Source organism: Petaurus breviceps, unplaced genomic scaffold, assembly GCF_028583685.1.
Source record: "Petaurus breviceps papuanus isolate PSGF00001 unplaced genomic scaffold, PetGlider_PUasm1.0 90604, whole genome shotgun sequence".
NCBI lineage: Eukaryota > Metazoa > Chordata > Mammalia > Diprotodontia > Petauridae > Petaurus > Petaurus breviceps.
In genome coordinates, this window is record NW_027187285.1 from 3,513,123 (window position 1) to 3,535,396 (window position 22,274).

The following is a 22,274-nucleotide window of genomic DNA, read 5'->3' on the forward strand; positions in this document are numbered from 1 at the left end:
GAAAAAAAAAGCAAACCATTCCAAAATTTTTGACAGGAAAACCCAAATGGGTTTTCCCATATCCAACAAAGAGTGAATATAACTGAAAAATGACTGAACGACAAAAATATACACACATATATTTATATTTGTTATAAAGAAATACAAGTAATTTCAGAATCTTTTAATCCCCAAACTTACAAAATTAAAATTTTTTATTATTGAAGTATCATATTTTAACAAAGCAATTATACCTTGTCTCAAAAATAGAGGAATCATGTTAATATTTCTAAGACTATCATATTAATCATGTTTTCTATTACTTTAACAGAAGACCAGACATTACTTCTATAATCCAATGACTTTTGTTTTAGCTACTAAGACTTTGTTTTGGAAAATAAATTATTATGTAAATGATTTTTCTGCCATTTTTTCTGCATGTGCTTGCAAATGATGGCCATGAGCTGAGATTATAATCACTGTATTATCCCATTTCATTAATGTGAGACATCCATAGATGACATGGTGTTACTGACTTTATAAGCTGCTGCTTTTTATTTAAAAGACTATTGTTTAATTCCTTATCATTTTAATATCAATAGAGTCTATATAAATCATCAGAAAAAGTTTGTGTTTTTCTTTCTAATTCATTGTATTAAAATATTCACCATTTGTTATGATTTGGATTCAGGTTAATATCAATACTCCAGAGCTTTGGGAGGAAATGCTCAGTTCCAAAGGATTAACAGGTAAGGAACTTACCAAAAAACTCCTAAGTTTAATTTTTCTAATATGTTCTTTTGAAAATGTTTACTATTTCACACATACCCCAAATACGGTGTTCATATTTGAAGCATTACTTAAGTGTGTGCCATTTCATATGATCTCAAACCTCATAATGAAAGAACAGGTGATTTATTTAACATATGAATCAGTTGTTTTTCAGTTGTGTCCAACTCTTCATGGCCTAATTTGGGGTTTTCTCAGCAAAGATACTGGAGTGGTTTGCCATTTCCTTCTCTAGCTCATTTTACAGATGAAGAAACTGAGGTAAACAGGGCTAAGTGACTTGCCCAGGGCCACACAGCTAATAGATGTCTGAGACTGGATTTGAACTTAGGAAGATGAGTCTTCCTGATTCCAGACCCAGCACTCTATCCACTGTGCCACCTAGCTGCCTGTGGCATATGACTAACTAGGCATTAATCAATCATTTAGTCAGTCAAGAAATCAATTCACTTCAATAATTGGTTTGACTTTTTTTTTACTATTCTAAATTTTGTCTACTTTGATTCCTTGACTATTTTGATTTCTATAAGGCTTTACTAAAATACAGAAATATATTACGTTTAATAAAGAGATATCCTCAGGTGTGATAGTGCAGAGCTATAATTTCTGCTGCCTGCTACTGTGAAGCTGCCAGATTTCTTAAGTTTATAAGAGTTCTAAGCTGTGGTGGGCTAGGCCTAGTGTATGTCATCACTAAGTTCAGCACTAATATTGTGAGCCCCCCCCCCCCGCCCCAGAAGGCAGGGTACTGAAACCAGGTGGCCTAGGGAAGGGCAAACTGAACCAGGTCAGAAAATGGAGCGGGTCAAAGTTCCTGAACAATTAGAGTGGGACCAGGTCTGTGACAAGCCCTTATACATCCAGCCTGGGTGAGATAGGGGGATATAGTCTTTAAAACAAATTAGTTGGGGTGGCTGGGTGGTGCAGTGAATAGAGCACTGGCCCTGGAGTCAGGAGGACCTGAGTTCACAGCCTCAAGATACTTGACACACTTACTAGCCATGTGACTTTGGGCAAGTCACTTAACCCCAATTGATTGCCCTCCAAAAAACAAAAAAAAAATTAGTTATCAGGTGAATCACCAATTTTTAGAGGATTATAATACAATAATATTTCCTTAATATCAAAATCATACTTAATTTGATCTTTATTAATGATTGGTGGGACTTGCAGTAACAAAGGAAGCAGTGATCACAATGGGCCAGCAAGGCTTGAACAAGAATAGGTCACACCAGACTAACCTCATTTCCTTTTTTGACAGGATTATTGTAGATGTAGTTTCAACAAGGGATATTCATGTATAAAACTTTTATTTTAGCACAACACTTGGCAACGTTTTTCAATTTAGCATTGTGAACTGAAAAGATGTGGGCTAGACCACAGTGAATTTAGATGGATTTGGAACTGGAGCAGTTGAATGGCTGGCCCTAAAACATATTCATTTGTGATTTAATGTTAATTTGGAAAGCAGTCTGTACTGAAGCACTCACTGGATCTGTGATTGGTTCTGCATCTCATTTTTGACAATGACTTGCATAGCTGGCATATTTATTGAATTTTCAGATGTCACAGAATAGAGATTTGGGGAATGGAAACTGGGAAGGGGGGGAAGGAAATAATTATTAAATAATTGCTATGTGCCAGGTGCAGTGACAATTACTTTCCAGATATTATCTCATGTGATCCTTATAACACACCTGGGAGTGTTATTATCACCCCCATTTTACAGTTGAGGAGACTGAAGCAAGCAACAGCTAAGGTTAAAATGTATTGCTAATATGTTGGACAACAGAGTCAGAATCCAAAAAAGATCTTAGTAGGTCATAGACCAAAATCTAATAAGATGAAATTTCGTAGGGATAAATGTAAAATCTTAAGCTTAAAAAAAATAAACCCTAGTAGGTTTAATATGAATGCATATGGAGAGCCTATTTCAAATTACACATCATCTTGGGGTGGAGGAAGGGGAGAGATGGGGAGAAAATTTGAAACTCAAAATCTTATGGAAGTGAATGTTAAAAACTAAACATAAACTAATAAATTCATTTTAAAAATTTAAGCTTGGGGCAGCTAGGTGGCACAGTGAATAGAGAGCACTGGCCCTGGAGTCAGGAGGACCTGAGTTCAAATGTGACCTTAGACACTTAACACTTACTAGCCTTGTGACCTTGGGCAAGTCACTTAACCCCAATCACCTTGCCTGCTCCCCTCCAAAAAGGAAAAAAAAAATTAAGCTCTAAAGCTATAATGGATTTGCTAAAGTTAAATATTTTTGTTGAACAGACTACAAATGGAATTTATTTTGTTCACAATCTTTTCTTGCTTGTGTTAATGTAATAATAACAATAGCTATCATTTACATAATGCTTTGAAGTTTGCAAACTGCTTTGCACTCATTTGATTTTCACTGTAATCTTGTGAGACAGATGCTTTTCTTATTCTCATTTTAAGGATGAGGAAACAGGCCCAGAGAAGTAAAATCATTTTTACAGGGTCACACAGTTAATAAGAGTTCGAGGCAGAATTTGAATTCTTTCTTTTGAAGTCTTTCTGATTCCAAGTCCTGTGTTCCATTCACGTAGCTGCCTTATATATTTGAAGGTTTGTGGGTTTTTTGAAGGTTGTCAAGTTTATGATAAATATATTTTTATAAAAATAATTTATGTTCAATGTCTTAACATTTAAATTTATGAGAGAAATCTGTATTTTCATTTTTTTCATTCTTTTTCATACAAAATTTGGATTATATATGTATATATGCACACATTCATCTATATATTCATATCTGTGTCTATTAGTAAGCACTCTTTAATAAGTTAATTAAAACATAGATATCCTTTTTTAATTTTAGAATTTTATGTGAAGCCAAGTATATAGTTTCCATATATTGCTGCCTGACATTCCATGTTATTGTCTATTTGTGATATTTTGGACACATTTTACTACATAGTGGTCGATGTCTACCAAAGCTGGTGTGGACCTTGCAAACCTGTGGTCAGTCTTTTCAGGAAAATCAAACTTGAAGTTGGAAATGACCTTCATTTTGCCGTGGTAAGATTTTGTTTTGGGAAAAGTAAGATTTCAACATGAGAAAAATTAAAAATAATGAGGGATATGAGGTGGAAGAAGGAAGCCTTTGCTCATGTAACAGAGTTTAAAATTTTTATTTTCAAATTGATATTTACTCTGTTGATACAGGAGTTTCTTCCCTCTGAATTCCGTATGCCAATGAAAGCCTATATCCAAATTCTCCCCTCAGTTACTGGAATGCTTTACGCTTGTCTAGACTTAGGGGTATTTTCTCCACTGTGGAGATGATATCCATTTATAGAGTCTCTTACAAGTGAACATAAGTTCTTTAAGTGCTTGCAGGAGCCACACTGCACCATACCACACACTAACGTTTGCTATACTAGCTAAAGATTTTGAATAGTATTTCATTTAAAAAAAAGACATTCACTTGGATCCTTAATTTTCTCTATCTGACATTAACGGTAAAGAGCAAAGGGAATAGGCTGGCTAATGAGGATTCAGGTCCCAGAATTTCATAATTCAGTTCAGAAACAACAAATTTTGCAAGTGACCTGGAGAAAGACTTTCAAAAGGAAGGAAAGGAAATTTGAATAGCATGAGACTATTCTACACACACCAGAAAACCCTGGACAGAATGGAACAATGTGTTCTGAAGAGCAGTAAGTAGAGTTTGGGATGCAGACCAGGGCAATCAATCCTGCAAATCTGAGCTTAACCATAAGTGAAAAAAGATGGATCTCCGGTAATAAAGTGACATTTGGAACATTCTTAGAAAGAAAACTGGATCTGAAGAAATTATTTGCTTCTTGAACACCCCCAGACAACAGAAATGCAGGAGAGGTGAATTAACACAGCAGCCAAGGACAGAAATAAAATAGTAACATCAGAGAAACCAGAAACCTTCTTTCTAAATGTACACAATGGAGATAAGAGTAAAGGTGGACATCAGGTGGAAGTAACAGTGGAGGTGTGGCCCTGGAGCATTATGTGACACCCTGTCTATAGCTGAATCAATATTGTTGGTGTGTGTGTGTGTGTGTGTGTGTGTGACTACATTACAAAAAGGGAGAATTCATGAAAAGACAGAGGGGATCAGAGCTATACAAGGGTGTGTGTGTGTGTGTGTGTGTGTGTGTGTGTGTGTGTGTGTGTGTGTGTGTGTGTGTGTGTGTGTGTGAGGTATTGTAGCAGCAAGCACCCCAAGCGTCCTCAGGGTTTGCCGCCACCACAGGTTCTTGGATCTGCTTTGTTAAAGGAAAGCAACTCAAAATGGGTAAACAAGCTTACTTTAATCAGTCAGACATATATCGTTTACCTTGTTCAGGGGAAAAAGGTCAGCACCCCAAACTTCAAAATATACAGACAGAATTATCAAGACATTAACAGATCAAGTAGACAGCTTTCCAAACTGTCCAACCATTACATCCATACCCAGTCAACATCTGGGTTTTTCAAAGCCGGGGGACTCTCAACAACGGCTTCCCAGAATTCAGATCAAATCACAGAACACTTCTCAAAGTGAGTCCCAAAACAAAGCTACACATCAGGGCTTAATATAGCCTTCTCCTGGCTCAGAGAATGTAACAACCTTATTGACTCACTGGCCAATCAAGAAGTATCTACTGAAAAACAAGCCTCCCACCCCAGGCTTCAGGTGCACTTTAGCCTAGGGGCAGGGAAGATCTTTAAAATTTACATTCGCATTACAGGTATCTAGGTCAAATTAAGGTTTAGCAATGAGGAGGTGACCTCTATGGTCTCACAAGAAGAGAAGAGTCCAAAGAGGAGTGAGTAAAGAAGATGGAGCAAGGATAGAAAGGTGGGGGAGGGGGTGTGTGTGATGAAAAATCTTGTTTTGATGAGGGAAGGGAGTTCCACTGATGAATATTTGTATGAGTTAAGAGAGATGTTCTGTGAAGGGAGATGAGGATTTAAGACCATTTATACTACCTTTTGGGGGGTCAGTTGGGGCAACTGGCACCTGGAAGAGTGGGAAGGCACGGACCCAGGGAGCAGATTTTGAGGCAAATGGGGAAAGAAGGTCCCAGGAGGAGGGTATAAATCAGTGGGCTGTGTCCTCTTTATTTCCTATAGGAATTGTTATTGTTATAGGAGTAAGGCAAAAAGGAAAAGGGAATCCACAAAGCAAATTCTATAAGGTGGTGGTAAAACTGACTAGAGAGGAGAGACTAAAATAAGTATCTTAGAAATTCATGAAGAATACAGAGAATAGCGAAGGACTAGTAATTATAGGGATCATAAACCAGAGAATGAAAGTCTAGAATAGACAGGAAATATAATGAAGAGAGTGGGAGAAATCCTCTTTGGAAAGGGGTAAAAAAAGAAATTTAAATAACTAATAAATAGAAATGTATTTGAAGAAGAGTAAAAGAAAGGGGAGTCTACATGACTGAGAGGAAAAAGAGAGGAGAAGAATGAAATAATAAGATAAAATCTGGAAAGAAAAAGGAAATAAAAAGCAAAACTCCAAAGGAAAAATGGTATCACAGGGGAGAGGATGCTGAGAGTAAGGGGGAAGGGGCCAGTGGGAATAGGTTCACCTTTAAAAAATTAAGCTAAAGTAACTGAAGAGGTAGTACAGTACTATGTTTACAAAAGAAGAGGGAAAATCATAACTTGAAAAAAATAATATTAGAGACAAATGGAGGAAAATAGAAATATAATTAACAGCTTTAAATGTGAATGGATTAAAAATCCAATAAAATGAAAAGGGTACAGTTTGGATAAGAAAACAAAACCCTACAAACTGTTGCTTACAATAATTATTTAAAAAACAAAGACATGCACAAACTAGAACTGGGGGGGGGGGAAGAAAATCTGCAATGTATCAATTAAATCCAAGAAATCAATCGTGCTATTTCAAAAAGCAAAAACAAATATACAAAAATAAAAGAGATAAGGAAGCAAGCTATATTAAACTGAAAGGAACATAAACAATAAGCCAATAAACTTAGTACTAAATGCTTTTGTATCCAAATTCATAAAGCAAATGTTAACTGATCTACAAGACATAAAGACAGTAACATAATAATGACAAGAGACTTCAATATCTTTCTTTCCATTTTTGGATAATTCTAAAGGAAAGATTAAAAAAAGGAAAATGTGGAACTGAAAAAGTTGTTGGAAAAACCAGTTAAAAGACTTGAGACATTTAAAAAATTGAACTACAAAATAATATTTCTCAGAATCACATGCAACGTTCACAAAAATTGACCATGTATTAGGGCACAGAGATAATATAAACAAATGTACAAAGGCAGAAATAGTAAATGTATTTCTTGTAGACCATAATGCAATAAAAATAGGCATTAGTTTAGGGACTGGAAGCAAAAGATACAGACTGAAATGAAGACTTTAACAATGAAATTCTAAATTATGAGTGGATCTAAGAACAAATCATAGAAACAATGATTAATTATGTGAAAGAAAATGATAATAATGAAACTATATAGCAAACTTTCTGGGATACAGATAGAGCAGATCTCAGGAGAAAAAACCATATACTGCAAAAAAGATTAATGAACTGAGTATTACTGTGATGTGAGAAATGATGTATGTGATGAATCCATAGAATCATGGAATGATCTACATGAACTAATGAAGACTGAAGTAAGCAGAACCAAGAAAACAATACATTACACAATAATTACAACAAACTACATGGAAAGAATAACCAACCATAGAAAATCGAAAGTGAATATAACAAATTATAAAGATTAAACATGACTCAAAAAAAATCTTAACATCATAATGAAGGAAATAGTACAAAAGAACCACCTAGAACTCCTAAACATAGAAAATGAAATTCCAATTGAAAGAATTCACAGATAACCTCAAGGGGGAAAAAAAAACAAATCAGGGTTGCAAATTCTGAGACAACATGTTTAAATTTAACAATTTAATCCAGAAACAAGTTCTGCAAGCAATCAGGAGAAAGACTTTCAACTACAAAGGCTTTATCAGAGTCCTTAAATCTTTCAAAGTTGCTTTTCTTTACAATGTTGTAATTGTACAAATTATTTTCCTAATTCTGTTTAATTTATTCTATCTCAGTTCGTACAAGTCTTCCCGGGGTTCTCTCTGTTATGTTTGTAAACTATAATTTGATGAGCAACCACTTTGTTTCGAATTCTTGACTAACAAATATTACTGCTATTAATATTTTTGTGTATGTGGGTCTTTTACTTCTTTCTATTCTTTCTTTGGGGTTATAACCAAGTAGTGTTATCACTGGGTCAGAAAGAATGAACGATTTAGTGAGTTTTGGGGTAGAGTTCCAAATTGCTTTCCAGAATGATTGGATCAATTCATAGCTCCAGTAACAGCGTATTAGCTTGCTTGTCCTTCTGCAGTACTTCCAGACATTTCCACTTTTCTTTCTTTGTCATCTTTGTGAATCTGATGACTATAAAGTGGAACCTCAAGGTTGCTTTAATTTGTATTTTTCTTTTTATTAGTGAGTTTGAAGATTTTTTTCATATAGTGGTTAATAGATTGCATATTTTCCTTTTTGAGAACAGGTTGTTCATATATTTTGGATTGGATATATATCATCAATTGGAAAATAGTTCTTATGTTATATTTTAATAAATTTTCTATATATTTTGGATATTGGATCTTTATCAGAGAAGTTGTAAAAATTTTTCCCTAGTTAATTGTTTCTTTTCTAATTTTAATTGCATTTATTTGGGTTGTACAACAACTCATTAGAATTTCCAAAAGCTATAGAGGTCAAATAGAATGAAACCTGAGAGAATACATTGGATTTAACATTTAATACTAATTGATTTGCAACTTCAGAAATGTATGAAAATTTGGTCACTATTTCTTATTAACTGGTTAGCAATAGGATATATAATAATTTAATGTAGCTTTTCTAATTGCCAGTTCATTTTGGCTGTTTTATACTGGAAGCATAAAATACATCTGAGAAACATTTTTTTTTTAATTTAGGCAGAAGCAGACTGCCTTGATATTCTGGAAAAGTACCGAGGAAAGTGTAAACCTACCTTTCTTTTTTATGCAGTGAGTATTTTTCTAAAAGCAAGGTTATCAGTATTATGTGTCATTAGAAATATTCAGATTAAAGAAAGTTTATTTCATTTCGTACATATTTTAGATAGAATTCACACTTTTATGTTATTGCTATACAACAACAAAACTAATGATTGAAGATGACTCAGTCAAGTTTTTGGTAAACACATAACACACAATAGAAAAAAACAGTTAACTACATTGGCTTTCTCATTGGACTGCTTTAAATAATAAATTAAATAATTCATAGTTCTTTGTAAATTGTAAAATGTTGTTGTTCAGTTGTTAAGTTATGTCCGACTCTTTGTGACTCCATGGGCCATGGCACACTAGGCCCTTACTCCTCTATTATCTCTTGAAGTCTGTCCAAGTTCATGTTCATTTTTTCCATGATACTATCTGTCCATCTCATTCTCTGCCATTCTCTTTTCTTTTTGCTTTCAATCTTTCCCAATATCAGAGTCTTTCCCAATGAATTTCATCTTTTCATTACGTGACCAAAGTTTTAGCTTCCATATTTTACTTTTTAGTGAATGGCCTAAATTAATTTCTTTAAGTATTATCTTTAATACTTATATCATTAATACAATTTTTAAGGCATCTGACCTCCTTACTGTCCAAGGGACTCTCAAAAATCTTTTCCAGCACCACGATTTGAAAGTATCAGTTCTGCAGCACTCAACTTTCCTTATAGTCCAACTCTCATGGTCATATGTTACCACTGGGAAAACCATAGCTTTGACTATATGGACCTTTGTCAGCTAGGTGATGCCTTTGCTTTTTAGTGCTGTTTAGATTTGCCTCAAAGGAGAAAGTGTCCTTTAATTTCATGGCTGCAGTTGTTATCTGCAGTGATCTTTGGGTTCAAGAATATAAAATCTGATACTGCTTCCATTTCTTTTCCCTCTATTTGCCAGGAAGAATTGAGACCAACTGCCAAGATTTTAATGATGTTAAACTTTTTTTTGATGTTAAACTTTAAGTCAGCTTTTACACTCTCCTCTTTCACTCTCATCAAAAGACTTCTTAATTCCTCTTCACTTTCTGCCATCAGAGTGGCATCATCTGCATATCTGAGATTGTTGGTATTTCTCCTGACAAACTTAATTCCAGATTTTGATTCATTTAGCCTGGCATTTTGCATGATGTTCTTTGTATATAATTTAAACAAATAAGGTGCCAATATGTAGCCTTGTCTTTTTTTCCCCAAAATTATACTATTTTATTTTCCAATCTTAAACTAATCAGTTGTTTCAAGTTCAGTTCTAACTGTTGCTTCTTGACCTTTGTACAGGTATCTCAGATGATCTGGTATTCCCATGTCTTTGAAGACTAGGTACATTTTGTTGGGATCCATACAGTAAAAGGCTTTAGTGTAGTCAATGAAGCAGAAGTAAATGTTTTTTTTCTGGAATTCCCCTGCAGTCTCTATAATCCAGAGAATGCTGGCAATTTGGTATCTAGTTCCTTTGCCTCTTTGAAAACCAACCTGTTCTTCTGGTAATTCTTGATTTACATATTGTGGGAGCCTAACTTGCAGAATCTTAAGCATAACCTTGTAGGGGTGTGAAATGAATATAATTGTTTGACAATTTGAATATTCTTTAGTATTGCCCTTCTTTAGGATTGGAACAGAAACAGATCTTTACTAATCCAGTGACCACTGTTGTGTTTTCCACATTTGTTGGCATATTTAGTGCAGCACTTTAATAATATCATCTTTTAGGGTTTTAAATAGCTCAGTTGAAATTCCATCACCTCAACTAGCCTTATTATTAGCAATGCTTCCTAAGGCCCACTTGACATCATTTTCCAGGATATCTGGGAATGGATATATGGATATTTGACTCTAGATCAGTAACCACACCATTGTGGTCATTGGTGATGTTAAGATCATTTTTGTTTAGTTTTTTTTGTGTATTCTTGCCACCTCTTCTTCATCTCTTCTAGTTCTGTTAAATCCCTACTTTTTTCCTGCCTATTTTCATACCCATTTTTGCATAAAACTTTCCTTGGATATCTCTAATTTTCTTGAAGAGATCTCTTATCTTTCCCATTCTGTTGTTTTCTATTTATTTGCATTGCTCATTTAAGAAAACCTCCAGGTCTCTCCTTGCTATTCTCTGGAATTCTGCATGCAGTTGCATGTACCTTTCCCTTTCTCCTTTCTCTTTCATGTTCCTTCTTTCCTCAACTATTTGCAAAGCCTCATCGGATAGCCATTTTTCTTTCTTGCTCTTATTTTTCTTTGGAATGTTTTTTGTTGCTGCCTCTTGTGCAAATGGTAAAATGTACACTGATCTGAATTGTTATTGTTATAGGGAAGTGGCTTTAAGGCATGAAGTAGGTCTTATTGAGGGTGCCTCTGGTGTAGAGAAGTTAGGGCAAGATGAAGCTAGTTGGCACTTATGGAGCTCAGCAGAGTGGCAGCTTTTGAGGAGATACAAAATGGAAGAAGCACCAAAGGAGAATCTCTACAACTTCATGATTTATCCCAAGGTTGTTTCCTCAAACATTGTCTTATTCTAAGTAAAAGGCATCTGCATTACCATCTTAAAATTGACTAATAAAAATAAAATAAAAGGCATTTTCACCAGTGATTTAATTATTTCAACTGGTAATTTTACCATTTATTCTAGGGTGGAGAATTAGTGGCTGTGGTAAGAGGAGCAAATGGACCTTTACTGCATAAAACTATTCTAGATCAGCTGGAGGCAGAAACTAAGGTTTTGGAACAAGGCATTGAACGGAAAGTGGTAATTGAATGATCTTAACTTCTGAAATTCTAAACTCTAAACAGTCTACCATGTATAATACACTAGTATACTCTAACACAAGTCTTTTCCTTTTCAAATATTCTTATAGCTTTTAATAGGGAAAGTCCATGCAATTCAGTCATTCAGAGTGATTAATCTTCCAATTTAAATATAGAGACCAAGGCTCACTCTGAGATAGGGTTTGCTGCATCATACCAAAGCACCAAGTCCTTTTAGAGTGAAGCCATATGTTTGCCCAGAAGTGTCTTGGGCACAGACCCAGCACTCCCTGACGTATGCTGTAGCCAGAATAGACCAAGAGAAACTCTTGTTTACTTCCCATTACATGTATTTAAAACTTTCCTTTCATGCTTAATTCAACAAAATTCTATCTATTCAACTAGACTGGTTATTATTCCATTCCCTTCAATTCAATAGCATCTCAACTCCCTTTAACCAATTAAATCTCAAGTATCAGAACTCTTTCTGGAACACTTGGTAGATACAGAATGGAATATAAAGCTATAGAATTAAGCATTTTAAGAGCAAGTCTCCCAAATGATTAGGTATACTTAACAAAGTCAGAAATGAAGATTTGCAGCCCAATAAAAATTTTGTGGTAGACCCATAGAACCCTGGGCTTAATTTCCATGTTGTTCAAGAATCTATTCAATCAAACTGGGAGATAATTTCCTTTCATTTAAAAACTGTATCCTTCTACTTCTCAAAATAACAAGTATTCTTTGTTAACTTGAACTCATGATGATTTATAAGTAAGAAAACAAAACAAAATATGAATTTAAAATCACGCATTGAGTTTTTAAAATATTAAATTATCTTACTATTTTAATGGAATGGGATGACATCAAATACTGTACTAAAAATATTTTATGTAAAAAGAGGAAATTGGTATTTGCCCTGATGAAAACATCATAAGGTACTGAAAGAAACTTGATTTCCCACTATGGCCCAAATTCTAACAATCCAGGTGGGAAAGATTTGTTATTTTATTGCTTCCTGACCTAGATAGTTATCAGCTTAATTTTTTCCTCTAAATTTCAAATTATTTTCTTTTGGAATATTTGGTATCTTGTTAACTTTTTGCTTCTATTTTTTCTTGTTTTTAATTCTATTGATTCTTTTTTTCCCCTATTGATTAAAAAAAAATAGATACTACACAATATCTAAAGATATACTTCTGGTTTTCCTCTATTACCTATAGAGTCAAGACTTTTAAAATTCTCAAGAAAAGTGAAGTCCAAATTTTAGGTTATCCAATCTGTATTTTGTTTTCCTTAGTAATTTTCTTTTCCATAGAATAAGGCTTGGGGATGCAATGGGGTGACTTCTTTGCCCTTGTACCAGATAGATTTAGTATGATTTATCTGATTACTTGTCTTAATAAAAGATGTATATTAGATTAAAGATGCAGCTCTCTCCATTGAAGAAGAAATTGTTTCCCAAGACCAGGAATATGCAGAGGCAGATGAAGTAGGTAAGTAGGATTCAGTTCCAATAGCATTAACAGACATGGGAAAGAATACACACACACACACACACACACACACACACACACATCTAGATAGATACTAAAGGAAATAATAATTTAAAATAACAGCTTAGATGGTTACATCTTCCCCTCAAGGTCCTACTGGACCCTTGAAGGGCAGCAGAACTCTTCTGATGAAATAGGTTTCTGGTGTGGTTGTTTCCAATATCAAGTGATGTTGATTATTGCCCCAATATCATTCGCCAATGATTAACACTCCTGCTATCAATTTAACTAATTAATATCAATTAGCTTTTACAAAGCTAATTTTACTGAAAAGCTATAGCAAGAACTAAAGTACAAAAACACCACCATCCCCCAAACCAAGCCAGCTCTTCCCTGCACACACCTTGGTACCTGGGGAGAGTGAGCTCAAGCTTAAAGCAATTGCTGCAAAACATTTCCCCCACATATTTCAATTCTGGGTGCATCATAGCCATCAGATAAGTCACTCCTTTGCTTTCAGATCATGGTGTCTCGGATGCTGAACTGATGCATTGCTGGGCTGGGTCAGATAGGTCATTGTTCAAGGCTATAATCGTTACAGCTGCTGGTAAACTCTGCTGGTTCTTCAGATTTTTCAAAACTAACAAGGCCATCCTACCTACAATTATCTTTTACCTACGAATAGAAAAGGAAAGACATAATAGAGGAAAAAAAAAAACACCCCACAGGCACCATATGTTCCAGGCCACATGGCACCCTGGTGGCTTATTCCTACGAATTCCCTGCAGCAATTTTTGCCTTACTCAAAACTAGGGAAGAAAGAGATCAATTTGGCTGATAGTAGATGTTCATTTCCATTTGGGATATAAGGAAAATTTCTCCAGGGGTTCCTTTATGGAGAGGGATCTCCTTGGTTTTTCAGACAAATTTGCCTTGGTTTTCTATACCAAATTGCAGCTGAAAGTTTCCCCAATGCAACCCTGCCATGGCAATGATAATCCCAAAGTAATTCCATCCTCATTCTATAATAGAAAAATAATTCCAGTTTGAGAATAGAAAAAACAGATTAGATAACCCCTGAACAGGTATGAAGTTCCCTAGAAAAAGAATTAAGCACTTGAGGTTGACTACTCGGGCTTTCTAGGCCAACAGGCAAACTAAGTCCCATGGATCTGCAATTCATTACAATCTCAGACAAATTCATGTCACAAATAAGGTAGTCCAAGACTGATTAAAAGGTAAAAGGGGGGAAATGAGCATCAGCTCAGTGAGTATCAGCCAGGAATCAGTATTTTAGAAACATAAAATCCATACTTCTCACATCAGGTACAATACTAGGTTATAATAATACAATACATCATATTTTAGGAAATACATTGGCAAAAAAGATTACATATAGAATTAGTTGACTAGGGTGGTAAGGAGGCCTCCTTGTAAAATGATGATGATGTCTGCCCTGATAGAAGGTAAGCTCCTTGAAGATACAGACAATTTCACTTTGTTTTTTTAAAATTCACAGAACACAGTTAAGTGTTTGGCTCATTGTAGGCACTTAATAAATGATAGCTGATTGATTGACTCCATATGAGTATTGCCTGAAGAAAAGAATGCTTAGAAGGGAAAGGGTGGCTGTTCTTCAAGCATTTGATAGGTTGCCTGGCATATAGAAAGAGACTGTTGTTGAGTCATTTCAATCATGTCTAACTATTCATGATCCCATTTTGAGGTTTTCTTGGCAAAGATAATGGAGCGACTTGCCATTTCCTTCTCCAGCTCATTTGAAGGATGAAAAAAATGAGGCAAACAGGATTAATGACTTAACCAGGGTCACACAGCTAATAAGATTCTGAGGCAAGATTTGAACTTTGATATGCCTGACTCTGGGCCCTATGCTCTATCCGCTGTGCCACCTGGCTGCCCCTAAAGTAATTAGTCTTGCTCTTTTAGACCCCAGGGGTCAAAACTAGGAGTAATGGGAGGAACTGCAGAGAAGTAGATATTGATTCAGTATAAAGAAAAACTTCCTAACAACTAGATCTTTCTAAAAATAGAATAGGGTACTCAAGAGGTGAAGAGTTCCCTGTCTCTCAAGGTCTTCAAGTGGAAGCATAATAGCCATTTGTCAAATATATTGAAATCTCCAGAGGATAAAATCCTTATTGAAGTTCAGGTTTTCTTTAAATTCCTTTTAGTGTCACTTGAAAAATCCTGCACACTGGCAATTATTAAACCAGATGCTGTGGCACATGGGAAAGTGGATGAGATCATCCTGAAGGTAAGAATAGCAATAGATATACACCAGAACTGTAGCAATATCTTCTTGGGTGAATTGGAAGATGCTTGGAAGGACAATTGGTATACTTTAAAGAGTATTAGACCAAGAACTAGTACCTGAATACTAATCTGGATAACTAACTAGCTACCTAATTAACTATTTAACTTGTTGACAATTTGAACTTTGGCACCTTACTGTGGGTTTTAGTTTTCTTATTTATTCATTCATTCATTCATTCATCTATCTAATCTGTCTGTCTGTCTATCTATCTATCTATCTATCTGTCTGTCTGTCTGTCTGTCTGTCTGTCTGTCTGTCTGCCTGCCTGTCTATGTATGTATGTATGTATGTATGTATGTATGTATCTATCTATCTATCTATCTATCTATCTAATCTACCTACCTATCTGTCTATTTCTTTCTCTTTCTTTCTTTTGGAGTGTTGACTTAATCAGCAAAGCTGCCTGGGAATATCAGCACCATGGACAAATCCCAACAGTTCCAGGAACAGACCAAAAGGAAAAAGATGAAGAAGGAATTTATTGGGAGGTGAAGGGCTACTAGAGTATACGAAGAAATGTTTGATAATAGTTGAGGACTAGTGAAAATCGAGGAAGGGAAAAACTATGTGCCTAGCACATAGTTGGCACTTGATTTAGTACTACCTGATAAGCACTTTACACATATTACCACATTTGACCACTTGAAAATGATACCTGATTACCTTCACCTTAAAAAAATCCTCTCAATTATGTATCCTATTTAAATATAATGGTTAATAATTATGGTAAAGTTCTACATTATTAGTTATATTTTTTCTAGTTTGAAGTTGTACTTTTAGTTTTAAAAATATAAGAAAGGGGTACCATTCTCAGGTAACCACGTCTGTAGGAAAACATGCTAATTGTTAGGATTATGAAGCTTTAGTTAAAGAACCACCATCAATATGGCGGTAGTATATATAGATTACAGGTGTAATATGAAGAAATATCAACTTTGGGAGCTCTAGTCTTAAAGAATCAAACCTAAATGATGTCAAATGTCATAGTAAGTAACAAACATGTCAATAATTTCTTAGCCTCTTCAGGAAAGCTCAGCTTTAGGCTACACTACAATTGGACTAAATGAACAACTATGGAAATGTGTCAGTTGCACCATTATGTCAGGCCATCTCCATACCTCCTCTAAAGATTCACTGGGAGCTAAATTAATTAGATTTCTCACAGGAAGAATAAGTGCCTGAAAAGAGCTGTTCTAGAGGAACATTTGGGGTGTCCTCTTTGACTGACTAGGACTTTTCGAAAGATGTTATAGACATATAGATGTTATCTCCAGGTGGAGGAAAAAGTTTTGTTGATAACTGAGCCATGGAGTTTTGATGAAACCACTCAAACCCCTTAGATAGTTTGGAAAATGCAGATAGTCAAATGAAGGTAACTGGAAGCTGAAGTGTTGTAACTCAAGCCATCCTGGTCCACTTGTGTTGAATTTCTTGTAATATAATTCTCATTAAGGATTTAGTATAAGAAATGCTTGTTATGTTCAACCAGTGTTCCATCCAGATTGCTAGTCTATCTTTACAGGCATATCAAGGTAAAAGTTGGGGAAGCATGGTGGTTTGATCTAATTCTCAAAGATTATGGATAGACCCTAAACTGTCATAATTTTCCCTTAATAGCCTGTTATAAATCTAGCACTCATGGTAAATCTATTGATGTTTTTCTTGCTTGCACACTCACTTGGGACAAAGGATTCAGTATATCTTAGTGTTTGCTTGATTCAATTTCCTTGCCCCTACAACATCTTACTAATTAATTCAATCCAGCAAACATTATGCATGTGAGGTAATATGTAATATTATGGGGACACAGCAACGAAAATGAAAAATTGTAACCTACTTTGGAGGAGCTTATATAAGACTACTGAATGTTACACTCTGCTATGAGGAAAGTGAATTCAGGTTTGATTTATAACCTCAAGATAAGTTATCCTCCCTCTGCATGCCACAGATCCAGGAAGCTGGGTTTGAGATTTTAGCTAATGAAGAAAGAATCATGACAGAGTCTGAAACAAGATATCTCTATCAAAAGAGATCTGAAGAGGTCAGTTCTATTTCTTTCTTTGTTTGGAAGTTCTCATTTCTCTCTCTCTTTCTTTGTGGTGGTTGAAGTCTGGATCAATTTAGATTAGCAGGAATACTAAGAAAGTACAAAGTAAATATGCTATAAACTGTAATAATTTATAGACTATTGGAATCCAACATATTTCAAATCTACTAAACTTAGTGATATTAGAGGGGGTATCATGGTGTGATGAGATTGAAAAGATGGTATCATTTACATGGCAATAGATTTCCGTTTCATTGCCATCAAGAATTTATATTAAGGGGCGGCCAGGTAGCACAGCAAGTAAGAGCACCAGCCCCAGAGTCGGGATGACCTGGGATCTAATCTGGGCTCTGATACTTAGCACCACACCCAAAAATAACTGGCTGTAACCTTGAGCAAGTTACTTAACCCCAATTGCTTTAAAAAATAAAAAAAAAAGAATTTATATTAAATGCTTACCATGTGCAAAGCACTGTGATTGACTTTGGGTATACGTAAAAGTGCAAATCACAGTCTTTGTCCTCAAGAAACTTATAGATTAGATAGATATTGAAAGAATAACTTGTAATGTGAGGTAGTATATGTAAGGTGTCTAATGAGTATTAAATTAATAAGACTAAATGCTACAAGAATTCAGAATAACAAGAGGTCATCCACCTTGGCTGGTAAGGTGGAGGTTTCATAGAGGAGGAGAGACTTAGAAACTCATAATTTGACAGAGGCAGTGGAGATAATCTACTTCAACTGTTACCTGTAGGAAAGATCTTTTCTATATCATCCCCAATATTAAAATGTTTCTTCTATTTAAATTAGCAATGCTTGTGATAACCAATTTAAGGGACCATAAAAGTGCAAAACTGAGAAATATGTAAGCTAGAGGGAAAGTGAGATCTTTAACCACTAAGTTTTAATAAACTTTGGATGAAATAGAAAAAATAAGATATCTGATTGCTATAGTTGCCAGAGCTATATTTTAAGTTTTAATGATTTAATATTGCTCTAAGACTTTTGGGACACTCCATACTTTGATGGTTCTCTTACTTTCTAGAAACAGAAGGGGAAAAACTATAGCTTTCTTAGACTTCCTTGCATACATACCACTACCATAAATTGTTGGGTAAATTTGGCATCATTGTATTTTAGGAAATCTTTGAAAAACTAGTTCAGCACATGTCAAATGGACCATGCCGGCTACTTATAATCTCATGGACCGAAAATGATAAAGACGTAGTTGCTGCCTGGAGAGACTTTATTGGTCCAAGTGATATTGAAGCTGCTAAGAGAGAAAATCCTGAAAGGTAATCACATAGCCTTTCATTTTCATAACCTACATCCAGAATGAAAAAATCATGTCTACACTTCTGTCACTCATCTTATACTTGAATTCTTCAAGGATCCTTAATTTTAGTAGTAAGAATAGGTTGAAACCTCCTCTTTGCCTTAGTGGATGGTCTTTGTGAGTGACAGTGGCCCCCAAATTAATGAACTTCTAAATAACCAGGTGATAAGGCTCTCCAAACTTAGACTACTTCTGATTTGGGCTCCTCTAGACTTGTTAAGCATAAGAATGGTTAAACTGAAAGTGTTTGTTAGTATACAAAGATCTCAAGAGCTTGGTTAGATATTTAAAAAGAGGCAATGCAATATTAATGTTTTGCTACCTCTTTCCAGTAATCTCCCCTCCCAGTTAAAGTGGTAAAAATGAATAAGTGTTGGAAGTCAGTGATTGTAGCTTATTTGTAACGATTCCTCCCAGCGTGGGTGCTCTTTTCTAAAAGTTGAGGTTAGAATTGTCAACTGAGACATTTGTAATAATTTTGTTTATTCTGGACTTGATCATCAAAACAAGAACTTAAATCAATAGAAAACAGCTAGATTTTTAGCATAAGTTCAAGGGATTATACTTTTTGCACTTGTAGAATATTCAGAGAACCTTTCTCATTTGAAACTCAAGGCAACTCTACTGGAAAGGTTTTTACTGTCTCAAATTTTACAGATAAGAAATAATTTGCCTAGATTGTATAGCTGGTTAATGACAGAGCTGAAACTGGAAACCAAGCCTGGACTATGACTTGGTTTCTTGTTTTCATGATGCCTCCTTTGACTCACTAAAGAGTTTGTTAAAGAAAAAGTGATGCTTTACATGTTCTTCAATTAAAGTATAGAGTATAGGAACTTGGTTCCTAAATGAAAAAAAAAATGAAAATAATTGATTTGCTTGTAATCAGAGAGAATTAAGGCTGGAAATTCTATGAGTTAATGACGTAAAATTTATTTCTTCTGTTTTTTTGAATCCATGTTGGTTGTTCATGGCAAAGTAAAAACAACTTGTAAGCAATTCAGACAGTTAACTGATGACCAAGATTTAGTCAGCTGTCATTTTTTTTTCAAATAAAATTGTGATATGCTTTATATTACTTAACATCCCTTAATTTTACTTTTTACAGTCTCCGGGCTCAGTATGGCACAATAATGCCATTTAATGCTGTCCATGGCAGTGAGAACAGAGAACAAGCCAACAGAGAGCTTGAATTTTTTTTTCCAAATTTTAAAATTTCAGGTAAGGACATAGATTTAGTACAGACTAAGCAATCACAGACAACTTTTGCCCTCAGTCAATGTGGTAAGTGTACTAATGTTAAATATCTAGTAATTAATTTCAGTATTGTGACTGAATGAATAAATGAATGAATGAATAAAAGCATTTACTAAGGACTAACCATGCTAAGTGCAAAGGATACAAATAGAAAAGCAAGACAGTCCCTGCTCTCAAAAAACTTTCACAACACATAAAGGAGATTTCAGCTGCAAGTCAGAAAAATAAAAAGGTCTCATTGTCCTGTCTAATTGTGGCATTAGATATATCTCTGAAAATAGTGGCCACTAAATGTTTCTGTAGATTTTCAGTTTAAAGTGTTTCCTCAATTTCTGTTCCCTATACTCTTTCTCATATTAGTTTTCCCTCTTTAAGAATTTGAAGATGTAGAAAAAGCTACCAGATTTTTCCTCTTATCATTGCGGGCATAGTAGGTGAGTGAGGAAAATGCTTATTGAAGCTCATGAGGCACATAATGGGGCTATAGATCCTTTTATAACAAGAAAATGCTATGGAATGTTAAGAACAAGTTTTGTTATTACCCAACAGGAAGTGATGCTGACAAAGTACTAAGAGAAGAAATTCTACAGTGAACAAACCCATGGATTAAGATTACTATCCTCTTCTAGAAATGACTAGATGTGACCCCACAAGCTCTAATTCAGGTTTGCTGTCTTCAGATATAGGAGAAATTAAAAAAAAAACTAAATTGCATTTATTTTTAACTTATGGAATAAAACAAGCATTTCCATAGCATAGTAGAATAAAAAAGATGTTTGCACATGAAACTATAAATCTATCATGTATAACTTGCTATTCCTTTTAAATATGTAATAAAATTATCATGAAAATTTCCTTTCCCCCTACATTCCCCCAGAAATGGATACCATTAGACACAAATATGTGTATATATACATATATAAGTAAAATCATTCTATACACACTGCAATATATTAGGATGTAAAATTTTATAGTTAAAAGCAGAAATATTAAAGGTATCCTTTTCAGATCACAATATAATAAAAATTATATTTAATAAGGGACCACAGAAATATAAATTAAAAACTAATTGGATATTAAACAATCTCATCTTAAAGAATGAGTAGGCTAAAGAACAAATCATAGAAACAATAATTTCATTAAAGAGAATGACAATAATGAGAACATATCAAAACCTATGGGATACAGCAAAGCACCAATTGGAAAATTTATATTAATTATATTAATGTGATTATATTAATTAATTATATTAATAAGAGAGCAGAACAATGATTGGGTATGCAATTTTAAAAAAACTAGAGAAGGAACAAACTAAACCCCCCCAATTAAACACTAAATTGGAAATCCTAAAAAATGAAAGGTGAGACTAATAAAAATGAGGACAAAAGTTTTTAAAAATGCAATCACTAGCATCTCAGCTACTGCTTATACTTCTGAAAAGGCCATAGGCAGTGCTTATTGGTAGCTCACTGGGTAGATGATCCAAAACCCAATGACTAAAGCTGGAATCAAATGTACTAGTTATGAGATCCCTCTTTCTCACTCCTGTATTTTTTGCTCTTCCTTTTCCTCTTGCCCTTATCTTTTCTTCCCTAACCTCCCATTTATTTGTTCCCTCTCATGCCCAAGAAACAACAAAAGCTGCAATGCATCTTTCTCCTCTTCCATCAATTCTCCCTGCTTTCCAAAAGGTACTTAAGGGTAGGGATTCTTAACCTGTGGGCTACAATGCATCTTTCTCCTCATCCAACAATTCTCCCTGCTTTCCAAAGGGTACCTCAAGGGTAGGGATTCTTAACCTGTGGACATATAGACCCCTAACTAGGTGGTGCAGTAGACAGAATATCAGGCTTGGAGTCACAAAGACTCATATTCCTGAATTCAAATCCAGCTTTGAATACTCACTAGTTGGAAACATCTAAATTAAAAACCTCCTCTGAGATGCAATACTGGTTGTGGTTGAGTTATTTTAGGGTTTTAAATTGTTCTTAAAGTTAGTATGGACAGATATAGTGGTTGAACCATTGTTGGGGGTTTGAGGATCATGGAGTTCAAAGGGTCAAATGTATTATTATTGCTTTTTGGAGGGGGACGAAGGGCAATTGGGGTTAAGTGACTTGCCCAAGGTCACACGGCTAGTAAGTGTTAAGTGTCTGAGGCCGGATTTAAATTCAGGTCCTCCTGACTCC

At 34.9% G+C, this 22,274-nt stretch overlaps 1 protein-coding gene across 5 annotated transcripts; it reads left to right on the forward strand.

Moving 5' to 3' along the window:
• The first annotated feature begins 670 nt into the window (after nt 1–670).
• Nucleotides 671–22,162, forward strand: NME9 (NME/NM23 family member 9). 5 transcript variants are annotated; one of them, XM_069063897.1, is made up of 10 exons: nt 671–728; nt 3,719–3,819; nt 8,776–8,847; nt 11,496–11,612; nt 13,032–13,107; nt 15,300–15,382; nt 17,391–17,483; nt 18,633–18,787; nt 19,937–20,049; nt 20,635–22,162. In XM_069063897.1, exons 1-10 carry the CDS (start codon nt 704–706, stop codon nt 20,676–20,678), a joined length of 879 nt encoding a protein of 292 aa, XP_068919998.1. In that variant the 5' UTR covers nt 671–703; the 3' UTR covers nt 20,679–22,162. The 5 variants fall into 5 exon arrangements, with proteins under 5 accessions (XP_068919998.1, XP_068919997.1, XP_068919999.1 ...); XM_069063896.1 differs by having other exon boundaries at nt 677–728; nt 19,937–22,162; XM_069063895.1 differs by lacking the exon at nt 11,496–11,612 and having other exon boundaries at nt 704–728; nt 19,937–22,162.
• Nucleotides 22,163–22,274: the final 112 nt, after the last annotated feature.